Below are 17,911 nucleotides of genomic sequence, written 5' to 3'. Positions count from 1 at the left end.
GGAGTATATATTAACCAAATAACCCATGAGAGATGCAGTTTGGAGTAATGAGTTCAGAACATGACTAGGAACCAGGACTCCTGTGTCCTCTCCTCAGCTCTCCTGCGCTTCGTGACGTGACCTTGAGGAGAATTACATAACCTCTTTTAGGGCTCAGTTTCCCCATCAGGGAAAGACCATGGGGGTAGTAATGCTGCAGTACCTCATCAGGTGCTTTGGTGACTTAGGTAACGTATATTGAGTGCCCTGAAGATGTCGTGTACTGTGTAAATGCTAAGTAGTAGTACTAAAATCTCCTTCCGTATCTCATTTGCTGCAGAGGTTAGCCAGCGGGGACTCCAGTAACATGAGGCTGCCACTTTCTAGGTTCAAAGGAGGAGACCAACATTTGGGGGCTTTTGCTGTACAGCTGAAGGGTCTGGATGATCTGTGTGCACACACTTTTCAGTCTAGCTGCACCTGCTTTAAGGGAACCAAGGAATGAATACATTTGATTCACATGAAGGTAGAGAAGAAGAGCGATCTGCTCGTGGCCCAGGAACCTTTTCTGAAGTGAAAGGGAGTTGTGCGTACTCTGTCGTAGCAGGCTTTTCTTGAAAATGCTGGGGAAGATTCATCTGAGTTTCAAATTAAATTGTGCATTTTTATCTTGAGGAAATTCACTTACTTAATGAAACACTTCCTGTTCCCAGCATGTGAACTTTTTGGGCAACTTAACCAGTAAAATCCAGTGGCCAAGGGCCATACAGGAAGGCCTGGCTACTTCATGTCAGGATTATAACAACAAATTTGTCTACACGGACCTCAGTGGCAGTAAGTGCCTCCTCGACTTTGTAGGCATAACCTTAATGTAAACATCGTTAACGTAAGAGCGTCCTAAGACGAGGTTGTTAAATAGTGTGTTGTAGGGATAAACATGGTTGTTTGTTCTTCTTGACAGGAAGGTGGAATAGGTAGTATTGCTTCAAAAAAGACTGTAATAATCATTTAAATTAGGGTGCAACACATCACCCTAACATGGAGGTAGGTGTGGCATTTGTTGTTTTACTTCCATCTCAGAAATATTTCTTCATACCTTACAAGGCCAGAAAAAGAAAGTCTGAAGAGTATAAGGTAGGATGAAGTCTAAGGAGTAGACCCTGTCTTTGGGACTCCGAATAGCATCTTTAGAGGCTGACTAGATTTCAGATGAAAATGTAGCCCAGTTTGAGGCAGGACATGAATGCCTTTGGTACCTTCTGGCTTCTGGGCTGATTCAAGCACTGAGAGGCCATTTTAATTACAACTGCTGATGCCAAAAGCTGGTAGAGCTTGAACACAAAGCTGGGGAGTAGCAATGTGGCCTGGCTGGATTGTGGCACAGGCAGTGAAATGGCCACTGCTGTTCAGCGAAGGCTCATCTCTCCTTTTCCCTTGCCACCCTGGGCCCGCTCCAGGGCCTTTGGCCTCTGGTGCAAAGACTGTCCTGCACACTTGATACGCCGCCGGGTGCTGGCGCCCAAGCTGCGCGCCTCCGCGCTAGGGGTTGCAGACGGGGTGGGGAGCTGGAACGAGGTGCCATGCTCCCCTATCTGCCTGTGAAAATCTTGCCTTTGAGCTGGCACCGATGGAGCCCCCCTGACAGTGAAGAGGAGAGGTAGCGGTGGACGAGGTCCTCCTTGCTCCGCTCCAGATGTTCCCGCTTTGCTTTAGGAAGGCCCCTGTCCCGCAACGTGTATCACACGGGGACCGCATCAGAGCCTGGGCCTAAGCGAGCAATGCTGTGAAGAGCCTACCGTTTTGACGTGAAGGAAAAATGAATAGTCTGTTCCCTGGTACTTACAAGCTGAGGGGGTTTGTGCTTCCCTAAGTGCTTGGCGCTGTGTGCATACGCTCCCTTGTGCTGTATCCCCCCAGCTGTCTGGTTCCCGTGCACGAAGGAAGGGATGAAAGGCTGAGGTTACGGCTGCACAGGCGGACGGGGCGGCCTGCTGGTCTCTGGGATTCGGGAGCTGGCTCTCTTCCCTAAACAAGTGACGCGGGGTTTTGAGGAGGCTGCAGAACTGATACCTCTGCTCTCTGTGCTGAAGCTGCTTACGCTTTGTGTTGTGGGAAGGGCTGTGAATATTCATGTACAGGGCCATCAGATAGCTGGCTTCTAGAATAGCAGATCCTGAATCTCTCTGATCTTATCATGCTCAGATTGTGGGAGTTTTGATTTCCGTAAGATCAGGACTAAGTCAAACATTTATTAAAATGACTGCGTAAAATGATTTATTAGCTCGAACGCCCTGCAGCGCCTCCTCCCAAACTTTTTCAAAGAGAGAGGAGGGGTGTAGTAAATAATCTGCAGATGATTTCTGTTTATTTTGTTTTGTTTTTTTTAATTAAACTGCTGCATGAGAATTACAGCCCTAGTCCTTTATCTCCTGTGAGCAAGCAAGTGGTCGTTATTCTGCAGAAAACCCACCGCTCAGTCAGATACGCAGCAAAGAGGAGTCGCGAGCCGAGATCCCGGCTTACAGCCGCAGCGGGGAGGGAGCAGAGGCTGGCCAGCGATCGCAAAAGCAGAAGGGAGAGCGGCGCACGCAAGGAGGGCGCCGGGTCGGCGTGCCCGCGCGGGCGGCGGTGGCTCCCGGTGTCGCTGCGCGGCCAATAACGATTGTCTCCAGATGTCTGCTGACGCGCGCCTCGCCAATGGGCAGGCGGCAGCCCTGCGCTCACCGCGCCGAGAGCGGCTGGGCGACGTGACGTCACGCGAGGGCTCGCCCGCAGCCGCGCACAAACTTTGCCTGGCCGCGCCGCGCCGCCGCGCTCCGCCCGTGCCTTCTGCCCGCGCCCGTCCGGGGTGCTCGTCCGCGGGCGGCTGCATCTCTCCGCTCCCCGAAAGGAGGAGGTGGGCGCGCCCCTCCCCTTTCCTTCTTACAACGCCAGTGTCTACAGTGGTTTAGCCCCCGCAGGCCAATAGGCGTGCAGCGGTTCTCTCAGGTAGTAGCAAGAGCAGAATCAGCCGCCTGAGTTAGAAGTTAAAATAGAATTGGTTATTCTGCAGAGGTGCTCTGCAGTGTATTGCAGAAGGTGCCCATTTCCGTCTGTGAACTCTCCGTAAAAACGAAGCACTATGTAACTCATCTAGGCTCTTCTTTAAAGGGCGCTAGTAGTTCAAATGTGACTTCAGAATTAACTTTACAAGCCCCAGATGAGTAGAAATGTTTGTGTATTTTAAAAGCATTCTAATACAGTAAGTGATTTTTAGTCTTTTTTACCTGAAACTTTTATGTGGTAAGAAACAGAAAGTGCAGCTGACAGAGAAACTTACTCTCTGATGTTGTAATTTTTTTCCAGCCAAAACTGAAAATGAGTTTAGGAGAGCAGAGTCAACTAACTGGGTCTTTAAAACGTGCTTGCCTTTTAATAACTCACATAAGCGCCATTGTTTCTGACAGGTTTGTTTCCCAGATGTGGAGCAAGCTTCTCTCATCTCATGTCAGAGATGAGAAGAATGAGAGTCAGCACATATCTGTACAGGCATACATGTATGGAAACCAAAAATTGGTGTAAATTACTTTTTTTTTCCCCTCAAGCTCTTGCTGCATGTCAGCAAAGGATGGGGAGGGGGCACTGCAGCCACCCTGTCCTTTCCCTGTCCTGCAGCAAGGACTCCAAGGGCAGCTGTCTGGGAGTTGCTCTCTACCACAAAGAGACTTTTTACTTGAGCAGCTTCAGTGAGGCCAAGAGTCTAGCTCAAGATTTTTAAATTTAGCCTACCTTTACACTGATTCCAGCACCCACAGTGGCTTTTTGCTGCTCCTGTGTGTAAACTGGCCAGAAAGCCGGCCAACCCAGCTTCCTAAGGCTTCTCTGTGCCAAGCGAAAGGTAAAGAGCAGCTTTGGCGCAGCAGAAATAATACCAGCTCCTTTGCTTTTTCTCCATCCCACAGGCCTTTCTGAGCAAAAGGCCAATTTGCTGGAGTGTCACAGAATTTTGGCTCCTTGAAAATGCAAGTACGGAGGCTATGAGGAAGAACAGTACATGCCATTTCAGAGTTAAGGTGACCAGATATTTTCTATCTGTGTGTGTGCTTGAAAAAAAAAAAAAGGAAAAAAGGAACAAGAATGGCATCCTAAAGATAAATACATCAGTGTCTTCTGCATTCAGCTTACCACTGGAAAGTAGGCATTGGCCTTTTGCTCATCCCATCCCCAGAGTTTGAACACATCTCTCATCATGTTGCTTCATTAATTTTTAAGCCTCTGAGAGTGAAGAGCTCTCTCTTATTTTGTCTGTGAGGCACCACGTGCTTGTGGGAATAATAAAGTTGTGGGAAGGGCTGGCAGGAAGTAATTTAGGAGCTGGCCATCACTTGCAAAAGTGAACATGGACATTTAGGAGCAGTTTCTTTAGACATGGGATGTAGGATCTTGAATCATCTTGGCACTTTTGAAAATGCAACTCAGTATCCTCAACCAAGCATCTGTTGTGAAAGCAGAGAGGCCGCGAAGTGTTTCTGCAGGTATGGGCTGAATAGCAAGTGGCAGCAGAAATCCTTGCAGCCACTGTGCTTTTCCTGGGTGGGCAAAGGAGCACTGTGAAGAAGCTGATTCCCTGGGACCTGGAGGGTCCGTTCCCCTTGGACTAGGAAGCAGAGCCTCCTGCCATCTCCTTCCTGCTCCAGACTCCCCTTATGGATGTGGCAGGGCAAGCTGGAAATGCTGAATTGCAGCGGACTGCGGTCACTTCCCCATGGAAGAGACATTTTGCACCTTTATGGCTGTTTCTGCTAACTCATGGATACGCACTCGCATGCAGGGACTGACGGGCAGACCTTTGGCCACAGCTAGCAAAATCCACGTGGAGCAGGCGGGAGGAGACGCCCCGTGCACTGGTCTGCCTTTCTGGTCCGTATCACGATGATGTGGTGTTAGTGCAGGGCGGTGAGGGGCGGCTAGACTTTCTGTTACGTGGTAATGTCTCTGCTTCGTCTCTTCTGGTGAAAGTGCAAACTGGCATGAACCTTCCTTCTGCACCCCAGGTAAATATAGTGTGTGCAGAGAGCTTGTTTACCAAGCACAATTATAAAGGTCATTCTTCCATGTTAAGAAGAAAGCAGTTTATATGATTACACTTGAGCTGCAGTTAGTAGTTTTGTTGCTACATTATGCATGCTTCTTGACTACTCCTAGATGCCGCAACAATATTCCATTCATGATTTTCAGTTTTTAATCATACCTTGATGATGTGCCACTGTTATTTAGGTTGGTGCATTTTTTCCTCCTGTTAGCTTTTACGAGAAAGAGAGAGAGTGTGCATGTGTGCCTGTGCATGTTATTAACCCTTGGCAACCCAGAAATCTTTAAAAAGTCTTCTGTAAAAGCAGTGAATAAAATTTGCATGGGGAGACAGCTTCCTCTGCTCCCTCAAGCTGGCACAGTGCGGTGTGCTGTAGTCGCAAGAGAAGCACCGTAGGCAGGCTGCGATAACTTGTTAAGTCGTGGTGTTGTAATGAACGCCGTGCTGGTAGACGCTGGCTTTTAATGGGGCTCCAGGTAAGCAGGAGATCACTCAGTGTAACTCATTGCATGATTAGGAATCTCAGTTACTCTCTTTGCCACGATACCTAACTGGCCTTCTCCCTCACTGAAGTGCTGAAAACACAGCAAGTATTCCTGTCCGGTGCATCTGCTGCTCCTTAAAAAAGTAGAGCCTGCTCACATCCTAGCTGTCCTCAGCAGAGAAAGATCTGGCCAATTATTTAGCTCCTGAATTTGTGCTGCATTTGAAATCAGTTTTCTTCTCCATAGCGATCTGTAGTGGTACAGGGAATATAAGGATGGTTGTACTTCCTTCTTTTATGCTGTTACCCAGTCTCTACCCCTTAATCAAGACTCTGCCCCAAGCCTCTTTCAGCAGACTTTGATCTGCTGACTCTTAGAGATAAAAGGGGGGGGGAAATAATGGAAACGCTGTACTCTTTCTGTTTTCATGACCATGTTATTACTGGCAGGCTAATTTGCCTTGTGAGTTAGGGGTCCAGGGAGATGGGACAGACTAATGGCAAACACAGAGACCCTGCCTGCATAAGACATTGTCAACATGCAGGAGAGTAGCAGAGCTGGGGTCTTTTGTTTTGCTTTGCGGGTAAATTTTGTTAGTGTTTATGGAATTTTCCATAGCTTTGAGGATAGTTTTGTAGTAGAGGGTCCATTGGGACTGCACAGGCAAGAAAGCATAAGGCATTTTTTTGAAAGCCTAATCAAGAGAGAGTGTAGATCCTTTTTTTTCTTTTTCTTTTTTTTAATGGGTAGAGGTTGGAATATATTATTTTTAAATATAAATTAGCACGGGCTAAAATGTAAAATAAACTTTTTACTATACCAACAGGTGAGCTACTTGTGTAACCACATTGCCTGTACACTGCTACCTTCTTCCAATACTTTTTCTTCTTGCTAACTCTTTTGTTAGCCCATTTGAGTCTTGTCCTAAGTTTAGGTGTAAAGGTTTTGCATTTATTCTGCAGCTGTACAGTGCCTAGCACAACGGCACCCTGGCCCAGAAGTGCTGCGATGCTGCTCACGCGGCTCTGGTTCCCGTCGCAGCGCGCCGTCCCCTGCGGCTGGGTTTGCTGGGGGTGCCCGCGAAGCCCGCAGGGTGCCGTGCAAGGACACTCAGGTGGGGGATATCCAAGCCAGCGGCAGAACGGGAAACAGTACAGCTGCATGGGCACCCAAGCTAAATCATGAAAGAAATTGTACCATTTCATGTGCAAGGTTGACCGATGAGGTTATTACTGCTTTCAGACCCAAAGCAGCAATGCTACCTGGTACTGCTGCCTTTTACTGTGTGTTGATGGTATTGCAAATCTTGGATTGCAGGTCAAGTCTCGTTGAACTCTTGTGAGGATGACGTCTTGTTCTTTGATTGTCACGAGCCTTACTTATGGCCCAGGAGCAAGGTGGAAGGACTCCAAAAGCAATATGACCTCTGTTTGGCCAGAGAGGTGGCCCCGATCCTGCAAAGCAGACATGCCATGAAATGATGAGATGATGGACAGAGCTTGCATCTGCCAAGCAATCCTTGACCTTTTGTGGGGAGGGTTTGAATTCAGTCTGGGGAGAGAGGATGGGGTAACACGAGTGAATATTTTACCTCAGGCCACTGGTCCTCGTGCTTTGTGGAGTACGTGTTGCGGTTTGGGCTCTGCATGGCATGCAGGGGAACAGTGATTAACGCGGCTCTGGGGACCTGGGGAGCCCGACTTCAAACTGATCGCAGCCATAGCTGTCATATATACGTTAGACATCAGTCACTCTGGGCCAGCGTCTCAGAAAATGCCCAAGTCCCATGACTTCAATGGAAATTAGGGGCCCTCGGCATCTCTGAAAATTGCTCTTTGTGCCTCAATTCCTTAGCCGTAAAGGAGGGAAAAATTCCTTTCTGGGGATGTTCCAAGTTTTTATTTCACCATTTCACAAAGGTGAAAAGTTGAATCCTGAGATGGTAAAACCCACATAAGCAATTATATTAAAAGAAGGCAGAAAACAAAATGTTTTTATGTTAATGCTATGCAGCTTTACGCTTTTATTGGTACTGAAGAATACTTTATTCTTGGCAGGAATGAGGGGCAAATTTTGCTTGTCTTCTCAATTGTGGTAACTAAGGAGTAAGAAGAGCTGCTCTGATATCAGAGGGAAGGCAGTTTATTGTTGATATCAAGGGATTAAACTACAGGAGTCCATGCCATTCTTAATTGCAAATTTATTTGGCCTACAAATAGTCCAATAAGACTTCAGGCTACTCAGTGTCTTCTGATGATAACTTTTAAATAGGAATTTTAAAATTTGCTGCTAATTAACTTCAGCATACGAAGCCTGCAAATTGAGTGAAAACTGAATTGGACGTCATCCATGATCATGAGCTCCTCAAATTGAATGCATTGATTATGCTAGCTCTTACCCTAGGACATTGAGCTTATGCATGGTCAAGAACATTATTAAGGACAAATATCTGCTGTGTATATCTTGAGCCATCAATAGTATAAATAAACCTAAAAAGAGCAATCCCAGGGATTGCCAATTAACATTTTAAGAGGACGAAACAAAGGGCCAAGTTCATCTCAGTAAAGACATCAGAATGATGCTATTGAGGAGTCTGATCCTTTGGCTAATAGTGTGGGGTTTTTTTCTTTCTTTTAATTTATGACCCTTAAGAGGTACTTAAGATGACAGTAAAATCCCCCAAGTATAAACAAAAGCAGGATGCCAAAGCTGTTGCACTGTCCCATTCAGATAGTGGTTTATTTAACAGCTCTTTACAAAGTCTGGCTTCTCTCTCATGTGTGTTTCCTTTCAGCTTTAATTGGGAATTCTCCCTGTAGGTCTCCTGTTTCCTCCTACGTCCTCTCAGTGCAGGGCTCCTGTAACCATTAATGGGAACTTGTGGTTTCAAACATACAGCGTATTCAGACGGCTGAAAACCTTGGGGTTTTGGTTTTTTTCCTTTTTGTTCTCTGAGTAGGGGCTGGCTATCCAACTCCTTTTCCAGATTTTTGCAGGTCACAATGCAGAAAGGTGTTTGGTTTTTTTTTTTTTAGCTGAAAATTCTGATTTTTAGCTGAAAACACCTTAGATTTAAATTTCTTAGTTATAATTTCTTTAGCAGACTTGGCTTGATGGCTGACACAGAGAGCTCCCTGCTGTTTTGTACTCTGCAGTGATGTCTAGATTCGCTCATCTCTGTTTGCTACCTCCTTTTCCCCAAAGACTTTTGCTCCGTCGACTGCACAGACCTCGCCAGCCGTGGGGCTTTCCCACGATCCCGATGCTCTCCGCTTGCCCAGCGATGCTCCGGCTGAGTGCTTGGTGCTGCCAGCTGCCCTGGGCATGGGAGCCTTTCCCCAAAAGTGGGAAAACAGGCGCTTTCAGGTGAGCAAAAAGTTTGGGGACATATGTAGAGGGGCAGCGCTGGCCGGCGCCTCGAGCAGCCATGCTGGGCCCCGGCCCCGGAGCAGGTGAGGGTGGGAGGCAGCCCTGGGGCGCGTGGTGCCTCTTGGCTCACACGTGGGTGGTGCAAACCCCTAAAACACACCAGTGACTTCTCTGCATCTCCTATGTGGACATTGAAGTCGCAAAGACATGTTAAGTGGGACCACTAATTAGTGTGCGCAACATTGATTTTGGATCCCTGATGCAGCAGGTTATTTAAGAGGTATAAGCAGGTAGAGAGGTAAAAGTGCTCAGAGGTGGGTAATGTTTTATTTTCATTATTTTGGGAGAGCATTGCCCTGTTATGTTTTTTTCGTAAAATACTGCTACTGACCACTGTCTGAGATAAGATACTGACCTAGATCAACCTTTGGTCTGACTTCATCAGTCCTATCTGCTTAGATATCACATGCCTGATAAAGAAAATACTATTTTTGGTACCAGTCACACCAGAACTGTCTGGGAGCGACATTCCTGTTGCAATGGGCCTGTGTACACAGGCCAACGGTTCATTTTGCTAAATCATTATTTGCTGTTTTAGAACTCTGTAAACACTGTAAAGTGAAATCAGTTATCTTAAAATCCTACTTGGGTTGGAAATTATGCTTGAAATAATAAACTTATGCTGAAAATTCCCAACTATTCCATATATTGCAGCTTTCCCTGGCATCTGATGCTAGGCGAGAGTCTCACTATGCAGAGCATTGCCCAAATATGTGGTGAAAAAATCTGTCCTGTGAGGCTCCTAGCAGCTTCTGGGTTTAGTTTAAGGCTGGGAGTACCTCAGGTAGGCAAAGCCCGGTCTTGGTTTGGAAAAGGTTCGGGTGAGCTGTTGTGTGGACTGTTAGAGGCAGGTGTGTGCACCTTATGGGTGCTGGGAAATGAAGGGAATTGCCTTCCTCAGATTTGGGACGTTTGGAAAATCTGGCCTGAAGCGGGAGAGGTCGTCCTTGCATAACAGTATCCCTGCCCGAGACGCTGGTGGCAGCGCGAGCCTTTCCCAGGCTCCTCCAGCAGCATCTCCATCTCGGTCCTGCCCGAGAGGCTCGCAGCGTCTGGTGATGTTGCGCCCGGGCGAAGGCCCAGCTTAGGCTGCTGCTCGTTCGTGCGGTGCTCCGAGCGCCTGCAGGCTCCGGCCGCGGGCTTCCCCTGACCCTGCAGACGCCTGCTCTCTAAGGGGCTGAATCACCTCGTCCCAAAATAGGGACCTCGAAGCAGTGAGAGGAGTTGCATGCTAGAGCCGTTCCCTTCGCTGAGGGCAGAGAGCCCAGGAGGCTTCTCCAGGCGCCGGTGCCTCGCGGCTTCTGGGGGCTGCCAGGTGCTGAGAAAATCCATTCGTAGAGCGAATCAAATGAAGTGGACTGCAGGAGAAAGGCAGGGCCCCGTTAGATGCCTGGACACTTCCTTGTTTCTGTTTGCCATAGGCTTCTGCGTGGTTTGGATGCTTATGTTACTGTTTCAGAGGAGAAAGATTAAAACCAGGATTTGGACCACAGTGATTTCCAACCATCCTTCTCCATATTTTCTTTTTCTATATTATCCACATTTTTTTCTTTTTATCGCCCTTTCCCCCTCCCTCCTTCATTTTCTCTCTCTCTTTTTCCCATTCGAGAGGTGCCAGTCCAGCAGTGCTGGTGACAGGGGAAGCCCCACGTGCTTGCGCAGAAGAGCCTGCCCGAAGCCCTGCGCGCGGGGAGAGCCAGCTGGAGCCTGTTTCTGTGCTGGGCTCATGCCGCTGGGCAGCTCCGGCAGCTCTTACGCTCTCCCTGGATGAGCATACAAAGCATTGCTTTAGGATAGGGCCTCGGCCACCTTTACGTGGAGTTGCTTGGTCCCTTCGTTTCAGGGACAGGGCAATAACAAAATCACTGGCAAACGCAAGTAGTGTTACGCGCAGAGGGCCTTTGGCAACACACGTGGCAGAGTGAAGTGCCTTCACGAGTGTCTTCTGACTAGGGATCAAGATATGCTGCACAGGACCCACACTCATTTTTTGCCAGAAGAGATTAGAAAATAAAAATGCATAGTGAGGTGCTCATAATGAGATTCCTCCCCGCCTCATACTGTCCATAACTTGGGAATCTACAATTTTACTTTTTTAAGCTTATATTATACATTGATTTCTTCAAGTTGAACACCTTAAGCCTGCAAAACTTCAAGCCAATCTTAGACAAAATACTAGGGGAGATGTAAAAGTGACTTGTAGCATTTGATGTGTTACACTGCTTGCTTATGTTTGAATATAAAGAAAAATGCTAGTTTGTGCCTTTCCTCAGCCCATGTCATATCCCCGCAACCTCTCCTTTAACACTGGAGAGTGTTAAACATGGAACACTGGAAAAATCCTAATTAATATGTACAATAAAACTTCTGTTGGCTTCAATATATGAGATATAGGTCCTCAACTTGTGTCTGTTGGGTAAATATAGTATGGCATCCAGTGTATAAAATGATTATGATAATGCACATATTTTGAAATAGTCATTACTGTAAATGGAATAATTGGAAAAGGTCGTAGAAGGATGTGTAGAGAAAAGATACCGTGTGTCTGCCTTTCGGAAAAATACACGCCAGGTTGATAAAGTGGGCAGTCCAAACATTAGGCAGAAAAAGCAATTTTAAGAGCTAATGCAGCATTTTACTGTATGCTGAAGGAGCAGAGCTCTTCCTTGTACTTTTTGTAGCAACCTGGCCTGGTCGAGAAGAAGGATGGACAAGAAAAAAGATCTGTTAGTATCTGTCCTGTGTCAGCATTAAAGCACTAAAGCAAAGCACAGGCTTTGTCCTCCTGCTTTCCAAACGCTGTTCTTGCCTTAGCAGTCCCCGTAGCTTTAGCTGTCGAGCTGTCATGAAACATCTTTCCCAATGAAATCTGAGTGACTGCAGGGTAGACATGTAAAGTACCGTAAGATATTTAGGGTGGTCCTCTGGTTTATCTAGATGAACTCTGGTAAGGTGAGCAGTTTTGAATTGCATCAATTTAAATTGCATATATAATTGAGAGAGGCTTTTGATAGACTGCAAGTATTTTGCCTGCACTTTTCTTTTACGATTATGGTCCAGTCTTTTGTCTTCATAGGCCCCGTCCTGACGACCTTGTTAGTTATGGTCTAGATTTATTGCTGGCAGAGAGTAGGTACAGTTCCATTAAAATAGATCATGTTATGTCTGTTTAAAGGGAACATTAATTTGGCTTCAGACATCTTTAGCTCATTTGCCTTGTTTAAATTTCAAGAATGAGTCTTGATTTGGTGGAATTTCAAGTAGCTCTCATGCATCAAGCTGCACATCTCGTGTATCAAGAGCTGCGTGTCTTGAAACAGGGGCGCTTGTCCCATCCATTGGATTTCTATGGAGAGTTATTGTATTTTAGCATCCTTTTTCTCTTTGCTAAGGTCCAGACTCCTTCCCTTACAACTCTATCCCACACGCGCATTCTTGGCAGGTTAGATACTTTTAAGACAGAAAGCGGTCTAAAGCAGCATTTCTAGCAGCGGGAGGGAAGCCTTGAAAGCGCTGGTTCAGCGCAGCCTCCAGGGCTGCTCTGAAGGCCGCTTGGATCCATTGCAACTGGAAGTCTCGCCAGCACAGCGTCTGCTGTTTGCATGAGCAGCTGTCTGCTGATTTTGTATGTTTTATGGCCTGAGCCTAGGCTGAAAGTACCACACAATGCCATTCTTTTTTTGCTGATGCTTTATTGATAGTAATTCTAAGAAAAGCAGAATTTAAAATTGCAGTTTCTTCATTTCACTCATTCGAAGCCAGTCATCGGTAATGCTCACAAATTTGAAAGCTATCAACATGCCCTTGCTGGGGTGAGGTTTTCCAAAGTGCCTAAAGGCTTAGGATAGCTGATTGTACCAACTTTCAGTGAAGAACTTTTCTTCTTATAGCTCTGAAGTCCTATCCAAAATGGAAAGAGAGGGAGAGTTTGACTTCCAGCGCTGGGAGAGCCTCCCAGTGCACATAGAGCAGGCCGAAGCACACCGGACATAAGCTCGGTACCATGGTGTATTTTACTGGGATCCTGGACTAAATTCTGCTCCTTGCAAGTCGGGCAGCCCGCAGGCTGCCCCCGTGCAGTCTGAGAGGTTTCTGTCTAGCTGTGTGAGCAGGGACAAATACTCTGTCATGAGCAAAAGCTCTAGGTTGTGAATTAATCAAACATCCCTCCCCAACTGAATCATGCAGCCTGCTATAATGGTGTCCTGCAGTCTTGTTCCCAGACTATCCTGCTTTACCTGATTTGTTCAAGGAATGGGTAAGACGCCCCTTCAGGGAACTAGAGACTTCGAGGACCTTTGCTAGTGAAAGCGGCATTTGGGATGCGTTCGAGTCAGTGGGGTCTTGCCTGTGACTTGAATGAGAATAGCATTTAAATTTTTGTGCGTGAGTACATGAGGCGGCTCTTGACTTAGACATAGCTTTGATTCAGACAAGATTGTGAGTGCTGCTTACGTCTGAACAAGCAGCCATCCCACAGGCTTCCTGCTCGAATACTGATGAAGAAGAGAGGAGGGACAGTAAATGAAGGACATGGGTATGGAGTAAATGGTGACACGTGGACGATCACTAGGAAGCCGTGACGATTGCACTGAAAAGGGCTCATTTCCCAGGGACGCTGGCTAGAACTGGCTTATGTGTAATCAACCTTGTGCAAATGCCGCCCTTCCAGAGTAAAACTGCCTTTCCCCAAGGCTGAGGCCCCTTGGAGGTGTGCGGTGGTTTAGGTTGCATCCTCCTGCGTGCTGGAGTAATGGCCACAGGATGGACAGAGCCTTAAAGCAGACGAAGGGGAAAGGAATCCCAGGTCAAGTCACTGAGTGTCCACTCGCAGGAGGCGTTTTGGAGGTCATGGATGTATGTTAAGCAGGTATTAAATAGCCCTTGCTTTATAAATATCATTTACAAGAGCAAGCAGCCTCTTCAGGGTGCAGAGTGTGTGAGAACATGAGTTAATTAGAATCCGTGTTTCCGAAGTGACTTTTATAAAACTTACTGCCCTTGAACCATGTGTTTTCTTCGCACTTGCCACTTTCCACAGCTATATATATCCAATGAAATCAATGAAGCTGGTTGTTATTTAGGTGATGCAAGGGAGGAGAGTTTCGGACCCGATGGCCAGTAGCCGTCTGCAGCCGAACAGGTCTGCCTGCTCTGCGTGGCGCTTTGCTGGAGCACGCTGGGCACCAAGTGGCTTGTTTTGCCGAGAAATGCCTGCTCACAAGAGGACGAGCCAGAACACGGACTCATTTGTAGACAGGCTTAATAGAGCATTTTACGTTCTGCAAAGTGAATGGGCAAATTCTGAAAATGTAATCTTTATTACGACACTTGACACAGCAGCCCTGCCTTCGTCCTCTGCTTTACCAGATTTCCACGCTCACGTTTACATCTTTCTAGCCACAGTGTAGATTTTCCCTTCCCTAGACTTAGCAGGGAGGGAGCGGAAGGAAGCTGCAGTAAAGCCTTCCTCAAAGCAGTGTGGAAATAAACAGCCCCTCTTGCAAAGGAAGAAGGCCCGAACACCAGGGTGATGTATGGGCCAATTTGTCAGCGCCGGATGGAGATCTGACAGCACATATTGACTTTGTCTGCAGTACTAACAATCTCGCAGTGAGTTCAGAAGCGCTCGCCTGCCTAACGCGCTGCCTGGGTTTGCTGACTCACTCTTGCGCTGCCTTTTTCTTTCTTGTTCCCTGAATGTGTTGATTTTTATCTCCGTTATTAGGGCTGTGGCCAGACACTGTATAACCCGAGTGTTTGTGTTTGTCTCAGCTTGGAGTGGGAGGTATCTGCATTTAGATTCAAATGTTGATATAATTCACCTGCAAGCAACAAAATAAAGGGGCCTGAAACCCATGCGTGGCAGGGACAGCGGTAAAATGCTGCTCCCACAAGAGAGCTGTCCCCAGCATCTCTGTCGAGGAATTTGCAACCACCAACTGGATTTGGTCCTCTTGGCATTTGAGCTCCCACTTCCAAAGGCTATTTTGAATGTTTAATTTTAAATCCAGCCTCATGATTTCACCTGCAAAAGATGGGAACGCAAGCAAGCTGTGGCTGCAAAAGCTTTCAAGCTGAAGAGAACAGGCACCGTATAAAAACATGCCCCAGAAATGTAGAGAAGTTGGCAGGCTGCCCCGTTCCTGCTGTAGTGCTCTCGCAGCAGGGAGGTGGGTACTCCAGGGCCCTGCTCCCCACCAGGTCCTGGTCCTCGGATGCTCCTCCTTGCTCCTGGCAGAGGGTCATCCAGCTCTTCCTTCCAGTGTCAGCTACAGCAGATCTGCTCCCTGGCAGCCCTGGTGCCTTTCCCATGTTGATCTGCACCCAGAGCTATTTAACAGCTGTTTCTCTTGCCACTCCAAAGGGCGTATGTTCTTGGTGTGCAACGCTTGTGTACTTCTTGAGGAACAGCTCCTTCCCTGCATGTCCTCCCAAATGCCATCAGTACTGCGGTCTCGTGCGACACTCCTCAAAACTTTGAGGATCCTGGGTAGGATGCGCAGACACTTATGTCTTCAGGGTTTTCCCTTTTACATCCCCGACACCTAGATTTTGAATATGGATATCTCAGGTGGTTGATAGTTGTGTTTATCTTGTCTCAGCCTCTTCTGATGAGGTACTGTTTATTTTTTTCCCTACCTGTAGGTTTTTGGTCCAGCTTCCTTGAGGCTGGTTTGAAGCTCACCTCATTAAGCTGCTGTCACATAATGCTTTTTTGTTTGACTCTTAATGTTTTCCCAGCAATCCTCATGCAAGGAATGATGTTGCACAGCCAATTACCAGGAAGCTAATTAGCAGGCAACTTCTTCCTTTACGGTTCAAAGAGCACTACATACACGTTCCCAGGAGTGCGTACCACACAGCGTTACCTCGCAGCAGCGTGTCTGCGAATGGTATTTTCTCTTGTTAGATGTCTCTTCATAGCAGAAACGACTGTCAGCTTCTTGAACCAAGCTCTGAAAGCCCTCCAGGCGTTTCAGTGGTAATACTAAGGGCTCGCGTCCAGCTTCTTTCAGTTTTGTGTTTGTATTTTTGACATTAGTTCCGAATACATATTGGGCCAAATATGTGTACAAACAATATTCAGAGGTTGTGGGCTTATACTCTCTCCATTTATTTTTACTGATTTGCAAAAACAGTGCCTGGCATTGTGGGCCCACCCAGGCAGTGAGGACTGAATGATGAGCAGAGCTGCATGTTTTCCATTAAATTAGTCCATCTCTCTATCCCAGCTTCCTCTGAATTTATGTTACATTTACTGGCAAAGAACATCTGGCATCACCTATTTATAAATCATAAATTTAGATTCATTTTACACAGCTAAACAGAAACCAGTCACAGAACAATGATAGGAGGGCTTTAAAAAAAGATGCCTTATCTGTTTCAATGAGTGGTATCACATACTCTGAGAGCTGCTCTGGTAAAATATTTCTTCGTTTCTGTCACCTAATATAAGCCATACGTTTTTTCTTCAGTGTGGCGCTCTGCCACAGGAAGGCTCGAACAGTGGTGGACTGAAGCAAGTGAGCTCTTCTCCTCCCGCATGCTGCAACACCTGCTTCTGGTGACATCTCCATGTCCCCTTCTGCAGCCGCATGGTGAATTTTGGGGATGAATAGTTGCTTCAGCACACAACTGAAGAGCCAGCTATGTGTAGTTTAAAGTGGAAACTGTAACTTTACCACCCAACTTTCAAATCCCCTCTTTTAAGGACGGAGGATAAGGCCCAGTTGCCATATCGGCGTAGCCCCGCAGGCGGGAGGCGCAAGCCTCTTCCCACCCTGGCTGGCTTCCCCGCTGCTGGCCCTGCAGCTTCGTGCCATATCTGTTCTCCAGCCCAAGCTTGGCCGCTTTGCTTTCCGTTTAAGGTAATGGAAAGGGATTTGTACCTCTTGAAGATGCTTCAGGCTATGGGCAGTGTCAAGAAAATATCTATATATTAATGTTAGGCCAGATTTTCCAGGTGTTTATTTTACAAGCACACTGAGACATCTTAAAGCAGTTTGAGCTTATTAAGTCATTAACTTAAATTTCATGACTTTAATAGACATATAGTATTTATGTTTAATCCAGTACTACTGTTGGCCTACATGGTATGTTGATGCTTTTTAAAGTTTCAGACTTGGCAGCTCTCTGGCAGAGTGCTTGTATTTCCCAGGTACTTGGATGAATTTCTTTTTGCTGATGTAGACTGCCGGTGGAGCCTCCAGCTCTGCCTTCAGACTGGGATTTAAAGCCACCTGCACAAGGGAGCCTGATGGAGCTGTAAGCAGCATCGCTGGTCACTCGGAAGGGGTGCCCGCGTGCCTTTGCCGGGCAGGAGGCACGTAGCGGGCGCACAACGGCTGATGGAGAGAGAGAGGCAGATTTGGTTTGGTGCAAATGAGGCATAAAACACTATACCTGCCAAAGAGGTCTCAGCTGTTGGACAGCTTTCCGACAGACCATGCAGCCTTATTCACTGAACCGAACCCAAGCTCTGCAAGTTTCCAGCCCTCTTCAGAGCCCCAGTGAGAAACATGCTGCTGGTCACAGCACAACAGAGCAAGTATCAGCCACTCCTTTCTTCTGTTTTATTTGGACATCTTTTCTTTTGACATAGGAGTGCCTCTACGCAATGCAGTATTAACTTCCAGAGTTTCTGGACCACATTAAAGTTAATCTGCCCTCCAGTCTCTGACAACTTCTATTCTGATTTGCAGTGATTAAAAACGAATCTAGCAGGAGTTTGCTGGTACTCCAGGATTCAAATGTTTTGATCTTTTAAGTCAGGTTTTAAACTAAAGGCACATTACGTATACACCTGCTGTATTTAAAAAATAGAGTCAGTATTTCATCTTCAAAGAATAATTATTCTTGGTTTCCTGGCTGATTCAGAATTGTAGCCGTGTCACTGTAGCTGAGCTATCAGCCTGCGTCTTCCAAATGACCAGTAGTCTCTTTT

General features: G+C 46.8%; 1 protein-coding gene across 3 annotated transcripts in view; it reads left to right on the top strand.

Annotated features, from left to right (window-relative positions):
- ELOVL6 (ELOVL fatty acid elongase 6) overlaps nucleotides 1-17,911 on the top strand; it is a 98,951-nt gene that overhangs the window by 22,910 nt on the left and 58,130 nt on the right. Inside the window, exon 1 of one of the 3 annotated variants that reach the window (XM_064510592.1) lies at nucleotides 4,651-4,878. The exons of the other annotated variants lie outside the window; for them this stretch is intronic. Within the exon in view, the coding sequence (XP_064366662.1) occupies nucleotides 4,724-4,878 (155 nt within the window). The 5' untranslated portion in view covers nucleotides 4,651-4,723. Of the gene's footprint in view, nucleotides 1-4,650; nucleotides 4,879-17,911 lie in introns of those variants that run through there. 3 annotated transcript variants of the gene reach the window in all.

This window comes from Dromaius novaehollandiae, chromosome 4 (genome assembly GCF_036370855.1).
Source record: "Dromaius novaehollandiae isolate bDroNov1 chromosome 4, bDroNov1.hap1, whole genome shotgun sequence".
NCBI classification, from domain to species: domain Eukaryota; kingdom Metazoa; phylum Chordata; class Aves; order Casuariiformes; family Dromaiidae; genus Dromaius; species Dromaius novaehollandiae.
Note: the sequence above shows the minus strand (reverse complement) of the source record. Positions and strands in the feature narration are given on the sequence as shown.